This window comes from Equus przewalskii, chromosome 20, assembly GCF_037783145.1.
Source record: "Equus przewalskii isolate Varuska chromosome 20, EquPr2, whole genome shotgun sequence".
NCBI classification, from domain to species: Eukaryota; Metazoa; Chordata; class Mammalia; order Perissodactyla; family Equidae; genus Equus; species Equus przewalskii.
This window is the reverse complement of record NC_091850.1, coordinates 45,559,159-45,586,545: the sequence shown is the minus strand read 5'-3', so window position 1 is coordinate 45,586,545 and position 27,387 is coordinate 45,559,159. Positions and strand designations below refer to the sequence as shown.

The 27,387-nt window shown below is 44.2% G+C and overlaps 1 protein-coding gene and 1 long non-coding RNA gene across 9 annotated transcripts in view; one reads left to right on the top strand and one right to left on the bottom strand.

Annotated features, from left to right (window-relative positions):
• Nucleotides 1–27,387, top strand: part of TRIO (trio Rho guanine nucleotide exchange factor) — a 355,575-nt gene that overhangs the window by 255,453 nt on the left and 72,735 nt on the right. For all 6 annotated transcript variants that reach the window (XR_011530455.1, XR_011530456.1, XR_011530457.1 and 3 more), the window contains exons 31-34: nucleotides 958–1,059; nucleotides 4,353–4,495; nucleotides 5,103–5,202; nucleotides 17,393–17,636. Coding sequence is in view for 3 of the 6 variants with exons in the window: in XM_070587180.1 (XP_070443281.1) it covers nucleotides 958–1,059; nucleotides 4,353–4,495; nucleotides 5,103–5,202; nucleotides 17,393–17,636 (589 nt within the window). In the remaining 3 variants the exon portion in view is untranslated. The remainder of the gene's footprint in view (nucleotides 1–957; nucleotides 1,060–4,352; nucleotides 4,496–5,102; nucleotides 5,203–17,392; nucleotides 17,637–27,387) is intronic.
• On the bottom strand, nucleotides 5,681–7,115 carry LOC139077864 (uncharacterized). 3 transcript variants are annotated; one of them, XR_011530461.1, is made up of 3 exons: nucleotides 6,980–7,115; nucleotides 6,788–6,882; nucleotides 5,681–5,787 (listed from the first exon to the last, which is right to left on the bottom strand). It is a non-coding gene; the product is annotated as an uncharacterized lncRNA (long non-coding RNA). The 3 variants fall into 3 exon arrangements; XR_011530459.1 differs by lacking the exon at nucleotides 5,681–5,787 and adding an exon at nucleotides 6,098–6,233; XR_011530460.1 differs by lacking the exon at nucleotides 5,681–5,787 and adding an exon at nucleotides 6,098–6,233 and having other exon boundaries at nucleotides 6,966–7,101.

Below are 27,387 nucleotides of genomic sequence, written 5' to 3'. Positions count from 1 at the left end.
AGTGTAGAAATCATCTTAATAATAATCTGGAATTTTCAAGTTCAGACTAATGGTTTTCATAGCATTTTCTTGGCTTACATCCTGCTTGAGATTGTCTTTTGGATCACAGCCCACCTTACATCATTTTAGGTCATATTCTAACTGGAAGGAAAAAAGACAGCATTGCTGGCTAGTAATTTCACTAGCTGCCTTTAATCTATCCTTAGAGACCGAGCTGGTCTGATTTAGAAGCTGATAGATCTTCACTTAATTTATCTTTTGAAAGTTAGGGTTCCCTCAGAGGCCACCTCTGAGCTATAGATTATGAATCACTTCCTCTGCTGGAGCGGGGAGAATGCATTAGGGGTGAACTTGATTGTGGGGGTGGGGTTGAAGATGTTGACCTGCATCTACACTCTTCCATGTTCTGCATACTACAGATGCATATATTACTGAGAGAAATTTTGTCTCTTAGCCTTTAATAGTAGTGGTAAAATACTGAAAGTTAATACTATTGATAAACAAATTGGAAAATAAGTGAGCTGTTAAAACTTCCTTTGCCTTCTGTGAAGCTACTTCATTAATGCTGAAAATGCTTGGTGGCAGCTCTTTTGCAGGTAGGACAGACTCACTTTGTTGTTTGTAAGGTTGAAAATAGTCAACTCTCGATTTTCCAGATATTAGGATTTTCAGCTGTTTTGGCTGTCCTGCTCTGGGTTTGCTTGTTGCCCTGCGCCAGGGTCTCCAGTAGAGGTGCTCAGAGGAGGTGAAAGAGAGAGGCCAGTCATGTTCAGCCTAAGAACCAAATGTCCTCATTTTAACTAAAATGAGATCTGAGGGTTACCTGTCACTGTAAACAAACTATGTTTTTATAACCTAGCATGACCACAAGTCGCCAGAAATGGTTTTCTTGGTCTCTCTTCTGTATCCTGCCCGAATTTTACTGTTGCCTAATTATATAATTGTCTCTCCATGCAGACCTCAGAGTTGGGTGTCACAGAACATGTTGAAGGAGATCCTTGCAAATTTGCACTATGGGTGGGGAGGACGCCAACTTCAGATAATAAAATTGTCCTTAAGGTACGTTCATTTGAAGCTTGGGGATGTGCTGTGTATGCTTTTTTTCCTATTGGTGAAACCTATTGGTTTTCATATCGTTACCACAAAAAAAATAGCGGAATAAATTCAGTTTGGTATCTAGTGATGAAATAACTTGAGCTAAACTTTTGCTTGCCTATTAAAAGATCAAATAGAGAAATGTCTTTTTAAACTTCTCCCATGGTTCCAGTCTTAAAAAGAATTGATTGATTCCATAAGAAATGCAGGAAGTTGAAGCATAACAAGAGGGAGATTTGGACTAGCAGCTCCCATTGCACACTTGACTTTTGGTTTCAAAGGAAAATAGGCACCTGATGAATTTGTGAGGGCCTTTGACAGTTTCAAGACTGAACATGCCAAGAGTCTTTATGGGGTCCTTCTAGTTTGGTGGCAGAGAAAAAAAGGGGTTAATTATCACATACAGGGTTTGGTAATGTTACGATTTAAAGTGTTCAAAAACACCAAGGGTGCTGTTGAGTATGTAGTCTTTGGAGGAAGGAAATGTCTTTGAATATTTGATTTGAACTCTGTTTTGATACTAGCCTCGACTAGGAGTGGCAGAAGACTCTAAGAATGGCTTATATGCTTCCCTCCCTCAGTGTTTGAGAAAATACAGATGGAACTGTCTTTTTGAGCTGTCTGGAAAGACCATAAGTGACTTTAGGATATATTTGGGGGAAGATGTAGCTGAAGATTTCTAGAATATTGGGAGATGAGCCAAAAACTTAATGGGACTCTGGTGTTTGAACTTGCAGGTCAGCAATTTTGTCTCTTACGTTCCTTTAATCTCTCCACGGTATTTCCAGCAACTATGGACGCTGCTACAGTAGAGCCTGTACTTTAGTGACCGCTGTCTGTGGAAGCCATTGTGTTTCTAAGGTCTTTATTCACAGGGAAATGATGGATTGTTTTGCAGTGAATATGTGATTTCCAATCCAGTGTGTTCTTGTTAGTACTGGCATAAAGCCCTGTGAGATATAAATTGCACTGATAGCTAAATTTTAGATAACAGAACTTTTCTAAGGCATAAAATTTTTAAGTATACTCAAGACCTTAAAACTTCCAACTTATATGAAGTATTTATCTAGATTAGCTGCAGTGACAGATGCCAAAAGATGCATCTGAGAAATAGTGCCAGATGTTTTAGCCAGATGTGGACTACTTTCATTCAGGAGATAATAAAATACTCATGATGCAATTGAAGCATAAGACTTCTGGTGGGCATTACTAGATAAAAGTTTTCTAAGGAATTTTGGTCAATGTTTTTCTGAATTCCAAGGAAAAACTAAAGGAAATGATGTCCTCATTAATTTCAGAGATTGCTTTGTGGTGATGGTGATGGTGGAGATGGTGGTGATAGTGGAGATGGAGGAGGTAGTGGAGGTGAACCTGATGGTGGCAGCAGTGAAGATGGTGGTGATAGTGGTTATAGTAGAGATGGTGGTGGGAGTGTAGATCATGGTAGAGATGGTGGTGATGGTGGAGATAGTGCTGGAGCTTTTGGTGGTGGTAGAAGTGGTGACAGTAATGGTGGTAATGGCAATGATGGTGCTAACCCAGTAGTTATAAAACAGAATCGTGGCCTTTTTTAACTCTTGGAACTAAGAATTTTATTCATAAGTCCTTCCTTAAACAGATTGAGACTGCCGAGAGTATGAAACAAATTATCTCTTGTCTTAGCTAAGTAGGATCTTTTACTTAGTACTTCTGCCGAGTTACCTTTCTCTTACTATTTCTGAAAAATTGGTACCTTTTGTCCTTGTTTAATTACTTTAGAGTTAGGAGAATTACTTTCCATAAATGTAATGATCAATTTGCTCTATTTAAATTGTGGAAATTTTCTTTATTTCTGAATCATAATAACAGTTTTCCCCAGTTGTCTGCAAACTCTGCCAAATGTTCCTTCTCAGATATTTCTCTTTGTTCAGCCTCCCAAACATTTTTATCAGGCCTTTAAATTCCCGTGGATCTGTCACGTTCAAAGTTTTCCATCCTGCGATGCTTATTTCATGCACAATCTCCCTTGTCCCCTAATCACCCTGCATCCTACCCCAGGAGAAGTCAGTGTTACTGCTCTCCTGGTGTCAGATCTGGGAACAGGAGCAAGACGCTCCTTTTATCCTTCATTTATTTCCGCGTTACTGCCCCTAAAGAGCTTGAAAGATGCATCCTCTAGTTAAAACGTTTTATTTAGAAAGAGATTCATAATTTTAATTTCCTTTCCCAGCTTGGGCTTTGACTTTCCATTTTCAAAAACAAGGTAAACCATGAGAAAATCTTGGGTTCTCCTCCCTTCATGATCTCATCTATAATCCCACTGACAATTGTTTTAATCATTTACAGGGAATTGTGCTTATATCATAGGAGGTTGATGTTTTCCGTAAGGAAATTAAAAACTGTTAGTAAGGCTCAGAATATGTAAAAAGAAAAAAACCACCTCCTTCGAAGCACAGTGAAAAAAATAAAATCTGGAAAAGTGATGCCATATGTGTTCTTTCAGCAAAAGCTGATTGAGTATCTCTGTCATTTTCAGAGAACCTTTCCCCACAGTTGTAATGTAGTTGAAGTGAATCCACCATATGTAATGGGCAGTGGGTTATACTGGTTTATTCTGGGGCTGTAACCAGAGGTAGACAAATGCAGAGCTCGGGGGACGGGCTCTCACATACACTCCCAAGAACTCTGGCTTCCTTACCTGCTAGCATTGTGACCTTGGGCATCTTTCTGATGTGTCCACACCACAGTTCCTCATGTATAACATGAGGATAAGGGAGGCCTGGACCCCACAGAGTGCTTGTGGGAATGAGGAGAGGATGCATGTGGGGAAATGGTGGCAGTGTTGCTCTGGGAATCCAGGGGACAGGGCAGCAAGATGGATGGACATTGGTTCAGATTCCTGCTGACGCTTCACTGTCCGCTGACCACGAGTCTTTGCCGCAATAGCTTTAAAGACATTTGGGTTTGGAGGTGGCTGTGTTTTCGTATTTACCAAGGGCTGCTTACAAGGTCTTGGGTTGGGAATGATCGACTCTGAGAATATTCAGAAATCTAGAATAGCCTAGATGCTATAAAATAAAAAGAGTTTTGATGAAAAAACATCCAAAATTAGGGTCATTTGTTTGGATGCAAATTAAACATACGATGTAATCGCTTTTCTGTTGAAAAGTTATTTTTAAAATGGGAAACTCAAGGAATGCGGGAGACCTGAGTGTGCTTGGTGCAGGTTCTGGAAAGGGCCCCTTCTGTGTCCTGACTGATTCTAACACCTTGTTAAGGCTTCCAGTATAGAAAACAAGCAGGACTGGATCAAGCACATCCGAGAAGTAATACAGGACAGAACTATTCACCTGAAAGGAGCCCTGAAGGAGCCCATTCACATCCCCAAAACAGCTCCTGCGACGAGACAGAAGGGAAAGAGGTTAGTGCCTGGGAACTTGTTGGTAAGTTTGCTTATTTACTAGGGAGGGGACAAGGCAATGTTAACCAACTGTTTTTCAAAAATTGGTTTTTTCCTCAAATATTTGGAAGAATATGTTTTTTTTAAATACGTTTATGTATAACATCATTCTTAGTAATGGTATTGCTTCCTCAAGGCAAGAACCTCCCTTGGCTTAAAGCAAGTGAAGGGCTGTATGCAAATCCTAATTGTTTTCCCTGTCCCACCCAAGTATGAATCGGTGTGCATGTGTAAATCGTGCGTGTGACCTTGGGACAAGTTATAGTGCATCTGGACTTTTGTTTCTCATTTCTAAAATGGAAATAATCATATCCACTGTATTTCATTATTGTGCGAATTAAGTGGAATGATATGTTTTAGACCTCAGCCCAGTACCTCCAAAAAGCCTGTGCTCAGTACAGAGTGGCCCATCATCATTAATGCCCTGGGGGTAGCAGCCCTCACGCAGCCTGATTTGCACCTCTTTAAACAAATCTATTATTTCTCCAATGATTGATCCACGATCTTTACAAGTCTGGAAAAACAGATCCAGCCGTGTCAGGAATTAAAAGTTTCTTTGTATCTCCAGGGATGGAGAGGATCTGGATAGCCAAGGTGATGGCAGCAGCCAGCCCGATACAATTTCAATCGCCTCCCGGACGTCTCAGAACACACTGGACAGTGACAAGGTGAGCTGCAGCCCACCCTTGCTTTGGGCGGTGGATATAGCTGGTCCCTGGTCTGATATGAAACTGATATAGGCTCTTTCTATCTATAAATGACAGTTTGTCATCACCATTTTCAGTCACTATGTCCTAAGACTAGTGCCAAGACATGGAAGCAGGGGCAAAGACTTTAGGGTGTCAGGGTAAGAAGATTTTAACCCTGAGAATTCAAGAAAAATTAGTTGCCCTTCCTAATGCAGTTAGGTGGTTTTCTATCAGGATGTTCTAAGCAGCGTGTTTAAGCTTTTTTATTTTATGTTAAGCAGAAGAACCTATCATTTTAAGTTGAATCTTACACAGAGCTCTGGTGCATGAAGGTGGAGCTGCTCTGATTGAAGCAGGGGCAGCAGCATCCTCTGGGTTGGCGCTGAGGAGCATTCTCAGAACACAGGTGCAGCGGGATGCAGGAAATGGCCCTGCAATGGCCTGCACCAGTGCTTACCACTAGGAAGATACAGCTGATTTCTTTCAAAAAGGTCTATGTAGGTGTATCTTCTACAGAAATAGCCTAACGTATTCCATGGTCTGTCATGGTAGAATCCCAAAAACCTGCAAAATAAGTCGACAGGAGACTTTGGAATCCAGGCTTACATGATGCACCAGTGACCAAAGTCCTGTAAAAGCCAGTGGGGACATCGTCTCAGTGAAGTCTGCTGTTCCTGCTGAGACGAGCGCCTGTTCTTTTCCTCAAACGCTACACCAAAGTCTCCAAAAATGTTATTTGACAGTAAATAGGGTTTCATTTAACTTGCCATCAGTTCAGAATTCCTGCGTTTCTCACTGTCTGACACAAGCCGTACTTTCTTATGTGAGGCCTTAGTCCTCGTTTTGAGACGTCAGTCTGTTCTGTGCACAGCATTTGCACAGCCCCTCGTTCCAGGAAGGAAGTGTCATGACTTCACTGTCATCTGGAAATCATTCCTGACGGGAGAGTCCGATATTGGGGGTTATTTCAGACGGCAAGTCTCCCAGTCCCTGGTTTTGGTCTTTCCTCCCTGTTATACAGAAGAATTCGTGGTATTTAGTGTAGTTTCTGGGACAAAAGTAAGTAGGTTTAAAAATATTGCTCTCCTACAGTCATTTCATTTTTAAAATCCTTCTTGTTTGGGTAATTAATTTTTTCTCGTTCTACTTTTTGAGTTCACTAGCTGAGTCCTAGAACTTAGAACGCATAGAAGAAGAGCACTGGAGAATAGAAAGGGCGTCTCGTTTTATTTTGTTTGGAGCTCAGAGCATGAGCACTCAGCATATCTTTCTTGCCGGTAGTAATAATGAGGAGTAAGATAAATGACATGTTCAGGCGTTTGGCGCCTAATAGCAGCTCTCCCTGCTGCCCCACCCCATAGCCATTTGGTTAAGAAAATAAAGTTTGAACTTGGAAGCATTTCATTAAAGTAATTCTGATTATTTTCTTTAAAAAAAAAAAAGATGATTGAGTTGTCTGAATAGGCAGTTTACACATGACTTCCACCCAAAGGAAAAGTCGAGAATAAAGCAGTTCCAGCTGAGGGGAATGGCCCCCTCCATTCAGACCGTGTCACAGACTCACCATGGTGGAGCATCACCACTCCAGCCGCAGGCCCGTCAGGCCCAGGATTCACCTTCCTATCAGATATACTCCCACGGATCTGGTCTAAGTTTACCCTAGAAATGAGTTGAAAAGTTCACTTTAAAAAAATAAGTTATTCCAATGAAATTGCCAAAGAGATAAATGGAAAAAGTTATACCTTTTGGTAGGTACCTTTCTGGAGGTTGGTCCAAGAAGAAAGGGTGACTTTGTTCTTCAGGTGGTTTCTGTATGAATGGGTGGTGATGGGAGTCCGGACACGCCCCCGTGTCTAGTAATGGGCTCTGACTCTCCAGTTCCCCATCTGAGGTGAAGCTGACCGCCCTGCCGTGCCTTCTGGCACGGAGAGAATTCGTTTGCTAGTGCTCCCGTGCAGCCCTGGTCCCCTGACTTGTGGCTGACTGGAGTTCACAGGGGATTGCACAGAAATAAGGATACAGTTATCCTGGAATTAGGAATGGGGAAACTAGTTCTGCTTCAGATCTGTTACTGCATAGCAGGCTCACCTGAACTTAGAATCGAGCCTGCACAACTCCTATAGAAAAATAAGCGTTATTCCTGAGGGCTATTGCTGTTAAGACAGCAAATTCTATTTGTACCCGATGAGAGGAAGAATAAATCACTAACAGGAAAGTATAGGTTTGCAGAAATTAATAATTTTACCCTGGGAATCTACTGGGATGTTAGAATTTGTAAAGACCTGCCTGTTAAATATTTTATCGGTGGAGGTAATTCACCCACTTCTGTTTGCCTCGTCCAGTGCATTATCAGCCTCATTCCGTAGCTCAGAGATCCCTAAAGGGCCGTCCCCCTCCACCTGACTTGCCCAGAGGCTCTTGCTGTGCTCCTGGATGAAGGTGTGACAGCAGCCTGTCACTCAGCTTACCGGTCTCATGATTCTGAACTGTCATGAAGTAATGACACTCCAAAACTCAGTTTAAGTGGATGTGGCACTTAGTTCCCTTAATACCGCTCACTGAGACCAGAGGTCCATAAAAGATTCAAAATCCAAAAAGGGGTGAAATGTCTTCCTAAGATCACAGAACTGCAGCAGGTTATCTTCAGTTCCTGGGGTCTGCATTTGGGATGAGAATAAACAGCCTGCGAGACTTAGTAAAGGTAAGACAGAATCTGGAGTTTGGAGAGGACGTACCCATTAGGTCTTTGTGAAAAAGGAGGTGCCTTTCTACACACATGCCCACATCTGTGTGTCTGCTGTGGAAGGGTTTCTTGTATCGTCTCCCTCCTTGTACTTCTCTGTAGAACATTCCAGGGTCAGTAGATGTCTCAGGAGAATAGTTTTTGAAAATTAGGAAACTGCATCGTTTCCTGAGTCAGTTTGTAAAATGCACTGTTTCTCTGAACTAGGCCTAACCAGAAAGCCCCCTTATCTCATGGCAGTAATTCTTCATATGTCTCGAGGTTCTTTCCACCCTCCATATTTCAAGTTTACACAGCCTCCGATGACACAGGCAGATAGATCTGGCAAGGGAAATTACTTAACCGTATTCTGCCTGTTTGACTTAATTTATGATGCCTGTTTTGAGTTAGTTGTTATCATGGAATTTGGTTCCATTTCAGAAACTGGGTGGGGGATGTTTTTGACTCGACCTCTGGCAGAATTCTTAAGGAAGAGTTATGTGCCCAGTGCTGCAGTGATTCTCAAATGAGGCAAGGAGCTTGTGGAAGGGTCTGTTAGGAGGGGCTCCCGGAGACGCCCTCTTTCCAGGGAGCACCGTCAGCAGAGCTCGAGCAGGCTGGTCACGCATACAAGCCACATACCCCCACGAGCAGTTTTCCTTCTTTGAAAACATCCGTTTTAAAATATGCCATCTCTTTGTTCCGAAAGTGAGTTTAGCACCAATTCTTGCCCACGTTTCTGGTACTTATGCTGATAAAATGATCTTATGAAAATATAATTTGAGTTCCAAAGAAATCAAGTGCTTGCCAGATTCTTATCTCATTTGTCCTGAGCTTCTCCCCCTGAGGTGGGAAGAAGAATGCTGAGCCAGCCTTCAGGGCATTGAGGAGACGGGGGAGGCTCGGTGACCCTCGCAAGGCCACCCAGCAGTAGAGAGCAAATGCCAGAAACAGAATGTGGATTTAATTACCTATCAATTTCTAGACCTTATTATTCCACTATTGTGAATATTGGAGCTAAATATTTTTAGTATATTAAAGAAGCATTTTTAAACTTTTTCCCACTATCTGCCTTATTAGTCTGTGATTTATTTCCTATAACAAATTTATATTATGAGAAAAACAGAAAACATGGAGTCAAATATAGGCTACTATACAAAAAAGCATCTTGAGATCAAGATGAAAAAAATAATCAAGGCAAGATAGAGACGGCCTGTGGAAAAACTGGCCCAAGTCAGCAGGAGCCGGGGGGAGCCTTCTTTTGGATCTAAGGTAATGAAGTTCTTATTCTTAATGAAGGATAAGTCACTTGAGACCCATACTGGGCATGAACTGCCCTAAAGCTTATTAATAGGAATCCACGTTTTTTTAAATGGTTTCAGTTACTCTTAATGAACCTAAAACACTATGTTAGGGACATGAGATTTTATGTAGCTTAAAAAGTCAATCAACTTTCTCTGTCAAGTACATTGTACACTATAGGAACTTGGCCAGACTTACGTAAATTACAGAGTTGAGGTAGTATATGAAGTATTTAATGCCGATACATGTTAAAATATGGCTTAATCCACATTTTTGAGAAAGAACACTTGCATTCAGCCTGTTAGGAAGTGTTGCTTTCTCTCATTCAGCTTCCGTCCCTTGTACACCTGGCACAGAGCAGCCCTCTGCCAGGGGTGCAGAGGAGCCCTGGCTCTGTGCGCTCACCCCTCTCCCCCGCCGCCCCCAGCACCTTGTTCTCAGCCCTATCTCCTCTGGCTAAAGAAGCCAGAGCAAGAGGGTGTCTTTGCTCGGAGGAGGCGCTCAGCCTGCTGGCCTTTCCTGAGCTCTCTGAGTCTGGAAGGGCTCATGTTGTAGGTTTGCCCCTGTGTGGGCATGAAATTGTCACTCAATTCAGAAGCCTTTCTACAGGGCGACACAGTTTTAATCTCCTTAGACAGAATACTCTGGGCATCAGTTACACAGAGTGTTTAACATCAAACAGCAGATCATTAGAACAAGGAAGTGCTCACCAGCCAGACCTCTGGGTCTGTGTCTCAGCAGCCCAGCAAGTTACCTCACCTCTCTGTGCCTCAGTTTCCTCATGTGTAAATGGGGACAATAATGCTACTCACCTTACAGGGCTGTGAGCATGAAAAATGCATAATGTATCTAGAATAGTGCCTGGCATGTGCCAAGCACTGAGTAAATAATAGCTGTTGCTGTCTCTTCGTCTTAAAAACTGCTCCCTTCTCCCTCTCTCCCGGGCCGTTGATGTTCATTACTAGCTGTTGCGGATCACTGTCTGTGTCGCCCTCTTCCCTGGGCACTCGATTGCAGTGGATTTAGAAGCTAATTGTGTTCGCCAGGAGCTAGACGCTGTCCTGAGGATAAATTGCTCAGCATTAGGGTCTGGACTAATGCATTGTGGTGGCTCAAGAGCAGAACACTAAGTGCGTGCTGAATGGGCAGTCACTGAAGAAGAGGGAGACTCTTGCTTCAAATATTTTTCCAGCTACTCATCTTCAATCCTACCAAATTAGCCGCATGTGGCACATGCATGCAGTCTGACTTCAGACTGTTCGCAAGGTAGGTTCATTCATTCACAGTTTTTGTGGGTCACCCACTGTCTGCCAGCCCCGGGACAGGGCCTTCAGCACAGGGCGCACAGGGAGACCGGCCCCGCGCCCTGGCAGGCGGCCTGGCTGATGCAGTGCTCCTGGAGTTTGTTTCCCCCTCTTGCTAATCTTTGTTTTCTATTTTTCTAAGTGACTGTGGCTTTTTATAATTTTTAACAAGCTTTGTAAGTGCTCTCATAAAACCACAAACTGAATGTAATCTTTGATAACTTTAGTTGCTCAATCAGAAAAACAAAATCCCCCAAGCTAATGTGGAAAGCCTCAGTGCTTAAGACAAGGCAGGTTTTTTAAAAAATATATAATGTTTGGGTCGACATGCAACAAAAATGTTTGTGAAAATAGTGGCACATTGAAAAGTAAATTTTACGCTACTGATAGAAGTTACCACTGAAGATGTTGGCCTCGTTTTGCTTCAGACTTGAGGGCAGTGCCTTATTCCAGGTGTTCTTCCTGCTGGTGAACAGCCCAGGTGGCTGTTTGGTTGGCTGTCTTACCTTAGTTCTTCAGATGCATGTCCCTCTGTTAAAGACACAAAGAGGCATTTCAAATTAAGTTTTCTGGATAAAGATTGTCTTGCTCACTCAGCAAATGCAGCAAACAGGTTTCTTTGGGTTAAATTGTCCTAAGAAGTTTCTTGCGTCCCAGGGCCTGGTAACTGAACATAACGCAGGGGGTCTCAGCCGTCCGCTTCTCCCAACTCGTGTTCCGTTTTCCAGTTTATGGGCAGCTGAGCTTCTCGTTAATTTGCCGCAGCACATCCCGTGGTCCCCGTTCAGTGCATCCTGGCATCTCTCCTCCCAGGTGTTCAGAATGAGGGGAAGCGTGACCTTGGTCCACTCAGCTTCTGCGAAGCCTGGAAGCCTGATGCATAATAGCTGTCCTCCCTCTCATTTGCCTGACTTTTTACATTTAAAGTTTGTATCCTTTAATTTAGCTTCTTTACATCTAATTTTTCATTCCACTTCGTGTATGTCACACAGTCAGGGAAGCCTTCCAAAAATTATTTTCATGTCAGAAAACCGACATGTGATCACGTTAGTGAAGAGCAGAAGATTAACATCCCTGAATACTGTTTCTTTCTGGATAAAATGTTGGGTATGGTAAGATGCTGCTTTTGAAAAAGTTTTTTCTCACAGATTTCTTTTTTTTTTTTTTGGTAAAAAAACATAAAATTTACCCTCAACTGTTTTCAGTTCTCACAGATTCCCTTTTGTACCCTGGTGTGTGAGAAAGAGCCTATCACAGTGGCCCTCTTTGAAACTCAGCAGCAGGTTTTGGTGGACGCCTCTCCTGTGAACTTGGCCTCGGGGTTGGGGTGAGCACAGGGCCCTGCTGCTCATGGCGATGAGACCGCTGCTAATAAGCCCACGCCTCTGTGAAGCTGCCCAGGGAGGAGCCCGGGCCCGTGAGACCCTGGGGTGCAATACATTTCCTTGGAGAATTGTTCTGGTGCCAGTGGGCGCCTTTCTCTTGTAACCGTTGCCAGTAACGGAGGTCTCCTCTCTAATCCCCCTTAACCAAGTAATCTTTCTTTGGTCTGCTCTGTGTGAAACCTCCACGAAACCACAAGACCCTTTTGTGGGGTTTCTGAATGACTGAACTGCATCGGGCTGGAGGATGTGACTGTTCACAAGAGTTGGTACACTTTGTTCTTTAGAAAAATGGCTTTTATTAGACCACATTCCCCCTCTCCTTTTGAACTCCTCTCAGAAAATTGGCCAGACACCCACCTGCAATTGATCGTGAGTTCCTGAAGTAGAATCGTTTGCAGCAGGGACCCCACCATCCACCGTGTCCCTCGTAAAGAGCCCTCTCTTCCTCTGGCAGAACTGGCCCCAGAACTCATCTGGGAGCATGGTCATCCAAACCAGGTGTTTGCCCTTGTCTCTGGAGAACTGCATGTTCTTGTAACGCGACACCACCTCATTACAGTGCACCAGGGAGGGGATGCTCCCAGGAGCGCTGGGGCGAGAAGTCCCCGGCCTTGGGTCTGTTTTAGTTACTGCTGTTAACTGGGTTTAGGCAAAGTAACAATATAACATGGTTTCTCCAGAAAACATAAAAAGTAAAATTCTGTTCTGTGTGGCAGTTGTGGAAGGTTCACGTGCCTACAACCAGAGATGAATATTTCATTCTTTTGGGTGAAATCTAGCAGAATTCAAGCAAAGGGACCCTGGTTTGATTCTGCTCCTTGCCATGCATCTGGGTCGTTGGAGGTCCCCTGGTAGTCTTTTTAGCCCTTCGAGAGGGACGTGGGGCGGTCTTGGAGGAGGCACTTCATTGGTGGTGTCTATGCTCCAATTAAGCCCATTTCACTATCATGCTTTTTAGTCACCACATTTATTTTTTAAAAGTGAAAAGTAGGAAGGTTTTTTTTAAATGTAAGAGTTAATATGAGTCATGGAAACTGAGATTTTCATAAATTGCAATCCTAGACTAAATGCACACAGTAGGGAGCCTATGACAGAAGTCCATAAAACACACTGAAGTAAAAAAGATAATGTGAAAACTTTCACAAAATATGGTTGGAAAGAAAAAGTGAATTTTTAAAACTAGATAAATGGAATGGTAACTCTTTCAACATAAAAATGAAATTGGGTTACTGGGGGTATAACTGTCATTGAAAGCAAATAAGACCTCAACCGTATTTAATGATGTAGAGTATGTTTTCTGAACTTTTTCTAATTAGAAGTTTAATTCTTCTTAAAAACAGTAATAATTTATAGTGTTTCCTCAAAATAGTTCTTTTAAGTGTTTTATACAATAAGTATTTTTTTTAATTAGCAGACCTGATTTTAAAGACAAGTTTTGTAATCAGAAGTTTAAAATATTCAAATATGAACATTGAGATGGAAATCCAGGGGTTGCCTCCTCTCTGGACTAGAAAACATCAGTTTAATCCTCCCCTTAAAGATTTGTGCAGGAGATTCTTATGGGTAAAGTTAATTGATTCTTAGGGGTAAAGCCCACAGATCTATCTTTTAATGCTAAGTTTAGCACTGTCTGAAAACTGGTTCTTCTTGTGCTAGATTTTGTCAGTAAGTTCTCCTGAAGGCTTTGAAAAAGAATTTTAACTCAGTACGTGACTCTGTCAGAACAGGCTTGATTTCTATTTCTTAAGCTCTGTCAAGTACACAGATGTTTCCAATAGTTTTTGATTACTCTGTAAGGGGCTAAAAAATCAGTGCCAGGAATAAAGTCTAGCTTAATCCTCCTCCTCGGGCAGCCCCTATCTCCCTTCCCACCCTTCCCCCACCCCCAGACGCATCACGTGACTTTGAGCAGTCAGAAAAATTAATGAAACCCTCGAGAGTGAAACTGGCAAAGGGCTGGTGTCTTGAAGTTGTACTTCCCAGGGTGGGGGGTGGGGAATGTCAAGGCGGCATGATGGGTTTGTGGTGCAGGGCCCTGGGCGGGGGGACATGCTGTGCACACACGTGCACAGGTAGGCTCAGTGGACGAGCCGTCATGGGAGAGCGCCAGCAGCAGGAGGGGCTCCGTTGGAAGTCAGGTCCTGGGGGGGCCTCAGGGAGCCAGACCCCATATCACGGCTCGCTCTCTGGTCACGGTTTCCCGAGGCAGGGACATTCCTCGTTTTCGTTACAGGGATTAACCACTTCCACGACGTGGGGTTTTACAAGGAAAATTCTTCTGCAGGCTGGGCCTCTGCTGTAAGCTTTAACACTAGCATCTTCGATTGTTCACAGAGAAATGTGTAAGATGGTTTTCCCACAGAGAAATTTGTAAAATTTAGAAGGGGATTAACCGTTTGTGAAAAATTTCCTGCGTGGCCTAGCAAAGATGATTCATTTTGTCGATATTTGCGCTTTCTTACAGAAGAGTTTTGTTTCGTTTTTGCTTTCTGTGGTTATCTAGTAGACATGTGTTTCTTATTCTGAATATCTAAACTTTCTCTTGAAAGACAGGCTATTAGAACAGGAAGGTAATGAACAGCACAGAGCATGACAGAGGCCGCAGACAGTCCTCGGCATGGGCAGGCAGCCAGGGGACACTGCTGGCCCTGAGACCGTGCAGGAGGCAAGGGTTCCCGGCTCTCTTCGAGTGGATTGGTGCTGGGCGGCCTCTCGGGAACAAGGATGTTTCCCAGCAGGAGGCCCGACTGCTCCTTCCTCCCCTGCCGCGGCCAGCCAGTCCACTCTTCTGTCCTCGTGCCTTCTCTGTGCTGATCCCAAAGGGGAACAGAAGACTGGGGGTATTACGTCGAACACAAGGCAGGGTTAGTTCCTGAAGTCCCAGAGGAAAAGCCCATGTTTCATTTAAGTTTTTCAAACGCAGTACCTTCATTTTTAGAGCAAACCTATTTTACCTTTTTCACTTCAGTGAATGTTTGACCACTTGCTGGACACCCAGGCCTGGGTGAGGCAGGCTTTAGGAGAAGCTCTGCTCCTCAGCAGCTTCCTCCTACAAACCGTGTGCCCGCCGCTGTTGGTTGGGGCTCGGCAGTGACTCTGACAGGCCCAGCCTCTGCCCTTACAGACAGGTGTGGAAAAGTCTCAGGAGAACAATCAATACCAACCTGCATTCCGGTGCCGAGGGCAGACACACGCATATAACCCAAGACACAGCTTATTTCAGAATCGAGATGTGTTTTGTTTAAAAACCAAGTGCTAAGGGTATTAGATACAGGACCAACTTCTCAGAGGGGTTTGATGTGGGGTAGAATAGACAGAGTGGGGATGTGGGGGCTCTAAGCAGAAGGGAGAGTGTGGACACTGCATGCAGGGCCCCCTCCGAAGGAGGACACAGGCACTCGGGCTGTGAAACACATGAGGAGAAGCAGCTGACCATGCCTAGGATGGTGGGTTGGCATCTGCTTGGGGGACTCTGAACCCTGAGCTAAGGAATTTGTGTCTGAGGTGTTTGAATAGGAGGTTCCACATTTTAAAAAGGTAGATGGCTTGGGAGCCACTGCAAAAATTCAAGTGAAGTGATTGTTATGGGCCTACAGAGGAAGGAAGTAATGGGAAAGATGTCCTACAGTCCACTTGACAGCATTCAGAGGGCGAGAAAGCGTGAGATTCTTTTAGCTTGGGTAACTTGGTTGTGATACCTTTACCCAAAAGGCAACATTGGAAGAGAAACAGATGGGGTCGGGGAGATAATGAGTCATGGCCTGGACTCCCTGCTCTGGAGGAATGGGAAAACAGCAGGCTGGGACGCCTGCTTGGGAGTAATCAGCAGAGGGCACGGTTACGAGCCCCACCAGGGGATAACGTACAGACAGAGACATGGAACCCCCTGGAGCTGCGTGGATTAAGGGCCAGAGGGGGAAGTCCAAAGACAGGGAGCTGGTCACAAGATTCTTATGTACGAGGGATGTTAATGAGCGTGTATATGAGCCTGTCCCCAGGAAGCAGACAGTCTAAGGGGAAGGCATCCAGGGCACAGGCCACAGAAAGCCAATGGTCATGCGAAGGCCGTGCACCTGTTTTATAAGCAGAAGTCGTGGCATTGATGAATCTTTATGGAGTTCATGAATGTGCTTCAAGGGCCTAGAAACTAGTAGAGTTTCGATAGAAAATGGGAGTGAGCTCAGTGAGAAGAGAGAAGAGGGGAAAGGAATTTCGGGCCGGAAAAGACATGGCATATGGGAAATAAGCCCGTGTCCATAGAGCCTATGGAGTAGCATGCTGGAGCGTGGAATGGGAAGAGCCTGGAAGGAGTCTGGGGTTGGGTGGCAGAACGTCAAGAATGTCGCCCTAAGGAGTAACCTGGAGGGATAGAGAGTGGCTCTTGGAGGGTTTTGAAGAGGGAAAAGGCGTGCTGTGCCCAAATTTGGGGATCATGAGCCCCGGTGCCTTTTCTGTCTCCCTGCTCTGTAACTCCCTCTCATATCCAAGTGGTGTGGAAGAGCCTGCACACTGCAGCAGCACGGAATCCTCAAACACCAAGTCAGAACTGAAGCTGTGAGCAAAGCTATCTCATGTTATCAGCATTTTTCACAATAGTTGTCCAAATGACCTTCAAGCAGAGTTTTTACGGGTTTGCCCTAAGTTAAAAAATTACTACAGTAGTCCCCGCGTATCTTCGGTTTCACTTTCCAAGGTCAACCTTGATCCAAAAATATTATTGGAAATTTCCAGAAATAAACAATTCATAAGTTTTAAATTGCGTGCTGTTCTGAGTACTATGAAGAAACCTCATGCTGTCCCCCCCAGGCCGTAAATCATCCCTTTGTCCAGTGTATCCCGCTGTACACCCTGCCCGCCCATGAGTCACTTAGCGGCCATCTTGGCTCTTAGACGACTGTGGTGGTATTGCCGTGTTTGTGTTCAAGTAACGCTTCTTTTACTTGATAATGGCGCCAAAGCCACCTTTATTATCAGTTACTGTTGTTAGGCTCTTCCTGTGCCTAATTTATAAATTAAACTTTGTCATAGGTATGTATGTATAGGAATAAAACAGTGTGTATAGGGTTTGATCCCATCCTTGGTTTCAGGCCTCCACTGGAGGTGTTGGAACGTATCCACCACCAATAAAGGGGATTACTGTATGTAGCACTTTTTGAGGACGGGGATGTCTCACACACAAAAAGATTTGGACAGTCATGACAAAGTGTCAGATTCTGACAATGAAACACTCAGAAAATCATAATTATATGTTAGAATATCAAAAAGTAAATGGCTCTCTGTATGATTCCAGAGGGCAATTATAGGACAGCGAAACTGGAGAGGTGTCACTGAGGTGGTACGCGATGCTTTTTACCCAGCTTCGAATGGCAAGTGGGAGCTTCAGGCCTAGTTCATGACCGCACCCGCTGAAGGCCCAGTGGCTTGGGCTCGCTGACGTGTCCCCTCTCCCTCCTCAGCTCTCTGGAGGCTGCGAGCTGACTGTGGTGATCCACGACTTCACGGCCTGCAACAGCACTGAGCTGACCATCCGCCGTGGCCAGACCGTGGAGGTTCTGGAGCGGCCCCACGACAAGCCCGACTGGTGTCTGGTGCGGACCACCGACCGGTCCCCCGCTGCAGAAGGCCTGGTTCCATGTGGCTCTCTGTGCATCGCCCACTCGAGAAGTAGCATGGAAATGGAGGGCATCTTCAACCACAAAGGTAGGAGTTCACAGGGCGTGGGGGGCGATGACATTGCCTACGGGAAACGACACCGATGCTCTGTCCCTGCTTCTTTGCAGCTACTTAAGAGGTATGGGCCCACTTTGTTACTCGTGCTTCAGTCCGTTATCCCTGTGTCTCTAGGCCTCCTTAACCCATCAGGAAGTGGAAATGAGGATTTCACCTGTTACTCAAAAATAATGAACGATGGCCTCATTTCCCAAGACAGTGTAATAACATACCAGTTTAGAGGGTGAGGAGAAAGGGGCCGTTCTTTCTGGGCCCGTGTGTTCCAAAGTGGAGAAGTCAGAGAAGGGACTATTCTCCTCCAGGTGACGTTGAAACAGGTAGGGAGGTGGGACCATATTCAGCATCTCCTTACTCAGGTTTTCACATTGTGGATTCTTTATTTTGTTAGTGTTAAATGCTAGAGAATCGAGCATGCAGGCCCTGAGAGTTTCACCATGCCATCTCTGTAGCTTTGTAAAGAATCTCAGGACATCCCACACTGAGTGGAGAGGGAGTGAGCTGGGCCCTAAGAGAGAGGCTGGTTGAGTCAGGCGGGCTCGGTGTTAGGGCTCAGTGGCTGCGATGAGAGAGGTGGCTTTTAAAAGAAGTGCTTTTAAACTGAAACAACAGGGCATTTGACCAGAACAGCATTTGGCATTCTTCAGGGACTCCTTTAGATCAAGGTAACTGCAGCAAGGCTGCTTTTCCATTCTGTCTGGATGGATCAATAATGGGCTTCTAGTGAGAGGATGAAAGTCTGTTTAGGTCCTGAATGTCCAGCATGGTAGCCACTGGACAGATGTGGCTGATGAGCACTTGAAACGTGGCCAGTCTGAATTGAGATGTTATGCAGGCGTAAAATACACACTGGATTTCAAGGCTCAGTATGAAAAAATGAATTTATAATTGTTTTATAGTCAATACATGTTAAAATGATATGTTTTCATAGAATGGGTTAAATAAAATGTATTATTAAAATTAATTTCACCTGTTTCATTTTACTTTTTAAAATGTGACTACTAGAAAATTTTATATATGCAGCTTGTGCTATATTTCTATTGGAGAGTACTGGTTTAATCTTTCATCTTAGTGAAAAGCTAATATGAGACTGTACGCCCTTTTAAGAAACGTTGGTCTGTAGCTTCTAGAAAAGTGCAGAATGGGTAGAGTTAATATGTCTTGAACCATATTATGTCTCAGTCTTCATTTTTCTGCAATACTGGCAAATGGCCGATTCTTCCAGATTTGGGGTATGCCATTTGTTTCCCTTCCTGAGAGAAGATCTCTATACTCTGCCATAGTCAAGTTCTTTTTTATTAATTTTGGAGCATTCCAGCTGCTCTCTTCATTTGTCACTTGTGCCGTCTTTACATTCATCACAACACGTCCTGGAGACCATCCTCTGGCTGCAGAGTGTTAGTCGTTGCGCTGAGCTAAAGGAAGCTGCACAGGATACAGCTGCTGATTGGCTCCTCATTAATTACAGGCCCAACTGTGTTTCTGATCCCTTGGGGCCTAAATATGACCTTACTGTCAACTCACTAGGAGACTAGAAGAATTTGGCTATTATTTTTCCAGAGATACAGAGAGAAAGACAGAATTTTCAGATTTTGTCAGAAGCCGAGGTTTCCGCTCTCATTTCTGGCGAAGCTATCCGTGCGTTGAGAGCGCGTTGGACTTCCTGTGATGTGGACTTGAGTTCCGGTAGAGATCTGTGCTGGGCTGCCAGAGTGTTTCCAAAGTTGCAAAAGATACTTTAGTCCTTGAGTTTGAGTTGGAAATAAAGTACAACTGTTTTTCTCAAGTTTTAGCTTTTACGCAGAGGAGCCCTGGTGAACTTACGTGCTACAAATAGCAGTTGTTCTGAAAGATTCCTTTTGATATGTGCCTTTCCCGTGGTGTGTTCTTTACTTCCTGGTGTTCACAATTGCAGGCTAGCCAAGGGGCAAGAACTATGTGTTTATCACACTTGACTTTGTCCTGAAAACTTCTTTATGGAGGTTGGGTTTTTGCTTGATTTTAAGGTTAAGTACCATTTTGTTCTCTGAGCCTTTTTCTGTGATATTCTGACACTCTAACCCCTGAAAAGTTACTCCCTGCCCCTCACAAGCGCTCTTTCTGTACCAAGAAGGTGCTTCTTCATTGAGTAAAACCTGTTGTGAACTAACAGCCAGTCAGTAGACAGGGGCTCAGAACCTTATCGGTTTTTTCCTTCTTTCACGCATTTTTATTTTTCCTGTAATACAGGAAACTCTGACGATTATCCATTCCCTTGCAGCGTTAGTACCTGGGCAGTAGACTGGGGGCGGGAGAATCTTCCTTTGGGCTCTTTGACAAGCCTCTGCCAGAGCGTCCTATCTGTGATCAAGTCCAGGAAATGAGGCAACAATGACCAGGGTCTCCATCTAGGAGAAGAGGTCTTCAGCAAACAGTTGGGGCCACAAGGGACAAGGATCTGGGTATGAAGTCCAAAAGCACAGAGACTCCAGAAGCAAGAGGCCGCTGCCAGCTTGGGAAGCAGGAGATGTGGATTTGCTTCTGCTTAGCCTCAGAACTCTTCTTGCTCTTGTGTAAGAAGGACACATGTCCTTATGAATGTTTATATATCGGTGTGTGCTGGGCTCTTGGTGCCTGTTATTCCCACACGTCTGCTCACCCCACATCTCATTTCAAGCCCTTGTTCACTTTGAGAGCTGTGCTGGGCTTGAAGGATACTGCAGTGAGGTGTTAAAGATGGTCCCTTCTCTTGAAAAACTTGATGTCCACCACCGTAAAAGAAACCGAGTGCTGATACATTGCACGTGGTCTCCTTGTCCATCAGACTTCCAGTTATAGCCATGCTTCAAAACCACCAGGTGAACCTGGGCTCACAGTGAGTAGTGGGCCCTTCTGGGCTGATTTGAGTATTTATACTCACAGTCACATTGCAATTCGTAAAATATTTTATCATTCAGAACCAAATAAATAGACATTTGACTTTAATAGGCATGTTTTTTACATTTGAAATTTGTGGAAATTTAAGTTGTTGGACCACAGAGTTATGAAAAAATTTTTGAGGCCTTAAGGGTGAGATAATTTTGGAACAGAGATTAGTAAATATGCTCATTCCTCCTGCTTGGAAGATCAGAGAAGAATCAAAGACAGTTAAGAAACTACCTTTAGAGATTAACAACAAGTGATTAGAGACAAATACATAATGACAGTTTCCTGACATTCATGAGTTTTGAAGTGTGTGAAAGGCAAGACAACTTGCTTGTCTGTTATTGCCAAGGGGAGATCCATAAGAGTGGTGGACGTCCCTGGGAAGAGGATAAAAATAGTACTTATTTAAAATGAACAGGAAATATAAATTGCACAATTTGTTTTTCAAGGAGATAGCTTTGTATCTGAAACTAGACTCCAGTGTGAACACTGTTCCATTGAAAAGCGCTTTCCGTTTCATGGGAAAGGTCGTGTAGGAAGACTGCTGTTCAGGCAGTCTCTGTGGACAGGCAGACGTGGTGTCTGATGTTCATTCTTGTCTTGCTCTGGCTGCCCTTCTCCCTTTGTCAGAGCATCTGAGTCACAAATTAAGCAGACACCAAGCACATTAAAATAGACTAAGGATTCAGCAAATCCTTGTGCTCATCCAGTCTCATTTATCTTTGTGGTTTTTACCATCTACCATTACATCAGGATCTCTGGGGTCGGGGCCTGGACGTGGAGATCTTGTATCTGTGCCCTGGCGAGTCGAACATGGAGCCAGATTGAGAAGCACTGAGCTCCCACACTCCCTTGTGTATAATCCATTGATTTACTGGTAAAATGTAATTATCTTTAATCTCCTAGTAAATCCAAGGGATTTTTTCTTTCCTACTGTCTCAGCTTGCAAAACTTGTCACTTTTCTCTTTTTGTTTAGTTAGTCTTGGTCACAGAAAGTAAACAGGAATATCAGAAATGTTTATATTTTCAGCAAGGCCAATTCAAAACATCCCTAGTCTGAGTAGTTCAGCTTTCTTCCTGCACAACCAGGTGACCATCCGTGATAGTATCTGAGAGTTTAGCTCCGGGGTTCGGGGGATAACCCAACAAGCACACCTGCAGCAGTGCAGGGGACACCTGGTGGGCAGCCATGCCCAGAGTTGGTGATGATTGGAATGGAATAGTCAGTAAAAATAGAATTGTCTGTGTCGGGAACCTCAGCAGCGTAGTGTCACGTACTTGCTGCAAGGCGCATGTCTGAAGTATGTAGTGGCAGTCTTTTGACCATATTCACTTTTTTTAAGGTCAAGCGAGGATCAGTCATTAGTCTTCGGGAGGTTTTTCCTTTGTGCTCATGCAGCTCATTGGATCTGAAAAACAGCCAACATGTCTGTGTCGTGGTACTGCCTGTCATCTAGATTCCCCCACGGCCCAGACTGGTGCAGTTTGATGAGTTGAACTTGGAGAGTCACTCTCAGCCCTCGCTGAGTTGTGCTTGGCTGAAAGGGGGCTTTGAGAGAAGACCTTCCAGTAGTAAGAGTGACATTTCTGGTTGGAGCTTTGAGAAGAGGCTGTGGGTTGAATTTCAAGGTTTGTTCTTAGTGTCAGTTGGACTTGAGCTCTGATTCCATCTCTGTCTTTGATGGTGTTGCAACCCTGGCCCTGAGATAGGGCAGAAAAGGATGATCTCTGAGACCTTTGTCAGCTCTGACAGTCTAAGTTTATATTTCTTGTAAAGCCTTTCTGAATAAAGGCCAATTCCACACCTCCCCCTTTCCTTATGCTAACCCCTAATGAGATGGCAGGTGGTCTTTTTGCTAGTTCTTTGATATATTTAGAAGAAAATACCCACTTAAAACGATAGCCTTAACCTCTGTACAAGCTGTCTATATAAAGTCTTTTTCTCCTTTGGATAGCATATTGCTCAGGACTTGCATTTTATTTCGAAAAACTTAAAAAACATGATTTATTTATTGTCAGTTATTTGTGAGAAAAACAAGGGCACAAAAACATGAAAAATAAAACCTTTTGCTTGCTGGCTACTTGATCCTATACACTCAGAGACTTTAACTCCTCACACTACTTTTACTGAAAACAACGTACCAAAAATAATCCTTCGTGGTTTCTGGTTCACCACAGCGTCTACAGAAAAGTGGACACCGTCAAAATCAGGTCTCCATCTTGCCCAGACTGGCTGCAGTCATAAAAGAGAAGACCCAGGAATTATCGTTCATATATGCAGTGACACATTATTGTTAATAATAAAATGGGACATTTTCTTTGATAAAAGTTAAAATTAGGAAAGAGAGAGTTTCATGAGAAACTATGTGAAATGGAGGTTTTTCTCTGGCCTCCCTGGGCTGCTTCCTTGCATCTCTCGAAGCTCTGCCAGGGTTTTCTTATCCATCCTCCTCTCCACCTGAGTGTTTGACTCTCTGCTTAACTGGCTTACCAGCTTCTTCAAACCTGTAAGACTCAAATTCCCTCTCCACCGCCTCCCCAGGAGTGGAAATGGCCCCACTTGCTCACCCAGAAAATGGCCAACATGCTTGAGGCTGTCTTCACTGGCCACTACGTTTTTTTCTAGTAAGATAAAATTTACCATCTTCACCACTTTTAATTATATAGTCCAGTGGCATTAAGTACATTCACAATGTTATGCTATCATTATCATCATCATCCCCAGCATGCTTTTCATCTTCCCATCTGAAACTCTGTGCCCATTAAACACTGACTCCCCACTCCCTCTGCCCCCAGCCACTGGCAGCCACCATTCTGCCTTCTATGTCTGTGAGTTTGACTACTCTAGGTATCCTCATATGAGTGAAGTCATAAGTTCTTCTCCTTTTGTGAGTGGCTTAATTCACTTTAATGTCCTCAGGGTTCCTCTGTGTTGTAGCATGTCTCAGAATGTCCTTCCTGTTTTGTTTTTTTTTTTTTTAAAGATTTTATTTTTCTCCCCAAAGCCCCCTGGTACATAGTTGTATATTTCGTTGTGGGTCCTTCTAGTTGTGGCATGTGGGACGCTGCCTCAGCGTGGTCTGATGAGCAGTGCCATGTCCGCGCCCAGGATTCGAACCAACGAAACACTGGGCCGCCTGCAGCGGAGCACGTGAACTTAACCACTCGGCCACAGGGCCAGCCCCCTGTCCTTCCTTTTTAAGGCTGAATAATATTCCATCATGAGGATGTATACCACATTCTGTTTATCCATTCATCTGTCAGTGAACACTTGGGTTGCTTCCACCTTTTAGCTGTTGTGAGTAGTGCTGCTGTGAACATGGGTGTGTAAATGCTTTCTGTGCTTTGGGGAGTATACCCAGAAGTGGGATTGCTGGATCTTATGATAATTCTGTTTTTAATTTTCTGAGCATCCCTGTCATATTTTGTTACCTTTATCTCAATAATATATTTCAAATATATTCTCTTTTCTCTGTCTCCATCATTATCTCTTGCCTACCAGATCTCTAGTCTCACTTCTCACCCTCTCTTATTGCAGCTAAAACACAAATCTAATTATATTACACTTCTGTTTAAATTTATTCAGGGACTTTCCATTGGTCATAGAATAAAATCCCAGTTTCCTAATGTGTCCCACAAGGCCTTGCACCTCACCTGTGTGCACAGGTACACGCACGTGCATATGCACACACACAATGTGTGCCCACACACACTCTCTCCCTCCCTTGGTGTGGTACATCAAGTAACAGGGTTTTTTCCTACTCTTTACCTGACATTCCCTTTCCTATCTCACCAAACAAAAAATGAAAAATCCTAAAGGAAAAAAATAAGTTTATCCAGTGAGTCTGTGGAGGGGAGGAGAGAACAGAATAAATCTTGGTCCAATTAACAACTCTTTCAGCAAAGGCTAACAGCAGGGTAACCTGAGGAAGACAGTCCCAATGAGGTGAACGCTAGGGACCACTAAAAACCTGCGATCAGCCGTGTATAAACTCCTGAAAGTATTTAAAACCCACCTTAATAGGAACGATGGGTGCAGATATAGTGCGGAAATTTAAGATGTGGTAGAGGAAGTACAAATAACACAGGTCTAAACAGCAGGATTGATGGGGGCAGAGGACCTCCCCACACAGCCAGCACGGGAGAGAGCAGCGGACGGAGAGAACGGACCCTGGAATTGTGGGGCCCGGCAGGGAGCTTTGAACTGAGGCCTGAAACCATGGGGGGCGGGGTCTCCTCGACTGGATACTGCCTCGGCAGGGGTGTTACGGACAAACGAGTACAGTCCGTTATAATCTGTCTGTCGAGTTCTGTTCCGTGTTTTTAACATGAAGGATACGCACTTTATATAGATTTATTCACCGGGTCCATTAGTCAAAGTTCAGAGAAAGGGACGTTCTATTTATACCAGGTGTAACTCCTCAGAATACTTGTAGTTTCCTAGAATGAAAGAATGAATGTGCCCAGACCCCGCACCTGGAGGTTAAAGGCTCCCTCTGATCTCAGGGTCCCACTGGCACAGCCACTGTGTGAGTATAAAGTTGGGACGTGTGTGCCTTGAGGCCCGATTTCGGTGTGCTGGAGCCCCTGTCATCCTCCTCCAGGGCTGTTTTCCCACCACAAGCCCCTTCTTCTGCCTCCCTGTCTGAATATCTGGCCCTTTGAGGTCCTGGCTGCCTGTGTGCTAGTGTACCCCACCACTACTTGCTCCCCACCTTTGGGAGAAAGCCAGGGCTCTCCCCTCAGCTCCCTTGTCCCGTGGTCCCCATGTTGTACAGATGAGACCAGGTAACAGGGCTTCACCAGAGGTTTGCAGCTGGCAGACGGGAAGGACTGAGAAGGCTCCCCTGTGTGTCCTCTCCCAGGAACCCCAGGCCCTGGCCTTCCCGCCTGCGTTCCCAGCCTGCGCCCGTCGTCAGGGTTCAGCTGGCCCCCAGCTCAGAGGGTAGGTACCTCAAAGCTGTTTCTCTCCTCAGAATACAAGCAGTTACTAAGATTCCTCACCCCCATCCAAACCACTTCCCCAGTTCCCAGGACAGCATCAGCCCGGTACAGGACAGGGACATTCTCTCCTTTTAGAGGAAACCTGGCCTCTACTCACAGGGCTGTGGCCTCGTCCTGTGCTCTCTGCCCGCCTCCAGAACCATCACCCAGAAAAGCAACAGCTCTGCAGAGACCGAGATGTGTCTCCATCTTCTCTAGAAATCTGTGTGGCCAAAAACAGAGCTCCCCAACTCGAGGCCTCTTGCATTTCCCCAAGTCTTTTGGGGATGGTTTGGTTTAAATTTGTTCAACCCAAATTTCATCTTTCCGAAATCATGAAATACTGTCGCAGAGCTGCGTCTAAATCTCCTACCTCTTATAACTGCTTAGAACTTTTAAATGACCTGATAAGTTTTCAGAAAATGTGGGACATTAAAAGGCTTTAGTGGCATTAAAAAATTTAGTTGAATATATTGTGATTCTGGTGTATTTAGACATTTGCTTAATGTCAGATTGCCGCTGTTAGTCAGAAAACACACCCCAGGCACACCAATGCATAGACATTTCAAACCTGTACCGGCCACATAGTCTTTTAAAATATATATAATGGAAGATCTATATACTTTTTAAAAAAAATAGCTTGGAAAAGAGCAGTTTTTAGTCTGTTTCAACAGCTGCTAATGTAAATCCCTGTGGGAACAAAAACTGAGGAACGTGGAGTTGCACCAAGTACAAAGACATCATCCCTCTCCTGAGCACCATGTATCCAGGACTAGATGAGCAGTCCAAGACCTGTGATTAGGGAACGTTTTCTATGCAACGTGTAATTAGGGAGCCGCACAAGTGGGCCATTACTCAGTTGAATGCTTCATGTTGGAGGTATTTTCATGTTCCAACTTTACATTAAAGTGTTTATTAAACCAGGGAAAAACATGAGCAGGTATTGACACCGTCCGTATTAGATGATCACAAAATTATATATATAGCAAAGTCATAAACAACAAACGAGAACACTGTCTTCCCACACTTGCTTTATATGGCCAGGGCACAGTGTTTAGGGAAAAAAGTATAATCAGGGGAAAAGAGAGCACCAGGGAAGACAGAAGGGTGCTCAGGTGACTCATGGCTGGCAGCGGGTGGCCACAGGGACAGGACAGGGTGTCTGCCTCCTGCTGCCTCTCTGTGGACTCAGTGTTTTAACTGCCTCCTTTCTGACATTTGTAGATACCAGGCTTTTCTTTATTATTAGACAGACTGAAGTTTCTCTTTTAAATTTATTCACTCTAAATAGCATCTGCAAAAGCTGTGAAAAATTACGGAGAGCTGATAAGTTTGGTAAGAGATTGTTTAAAAAAGTACAGTGTGCTGGTTTTCATTAAGTATTTTGAAAGTGAATAAGTGCTGTACATGGAGGGAAACAATTGTGTATTTCAATCAGAGTAAATTTCCACTTGTTTCCATGATTTAGTAGATCGTGGCTCTGAGGACACCTGGTAAAATTGCACCTAAAGCGTGTGCCAGACAAACCAAAGTGTGTTTTGTCTGTTGCCTCTGTGTTCATGTCTCTGAGCAGAGAAGTTTGAGATGATTTTGTAATTATTTTGTGTTGCTAAAGCTAACTGTCCCACGAACAGAATTTCGGTAGATTTGTCTGTAGATCCTGAAAGCTGAGTTGCAAATGCAATGAGAAGGGAAGGTAGCATCACAGATTCTGGCTGATGCTGAAGCAGCGGCCCCCTGACAGTTTTTAAATCACATGTCCCTGATCAAATCTAATGAAAGCCATGGTACCTATTCCCAGAAAAACATACCTAGGTACAAAACTTTTGCATTCAA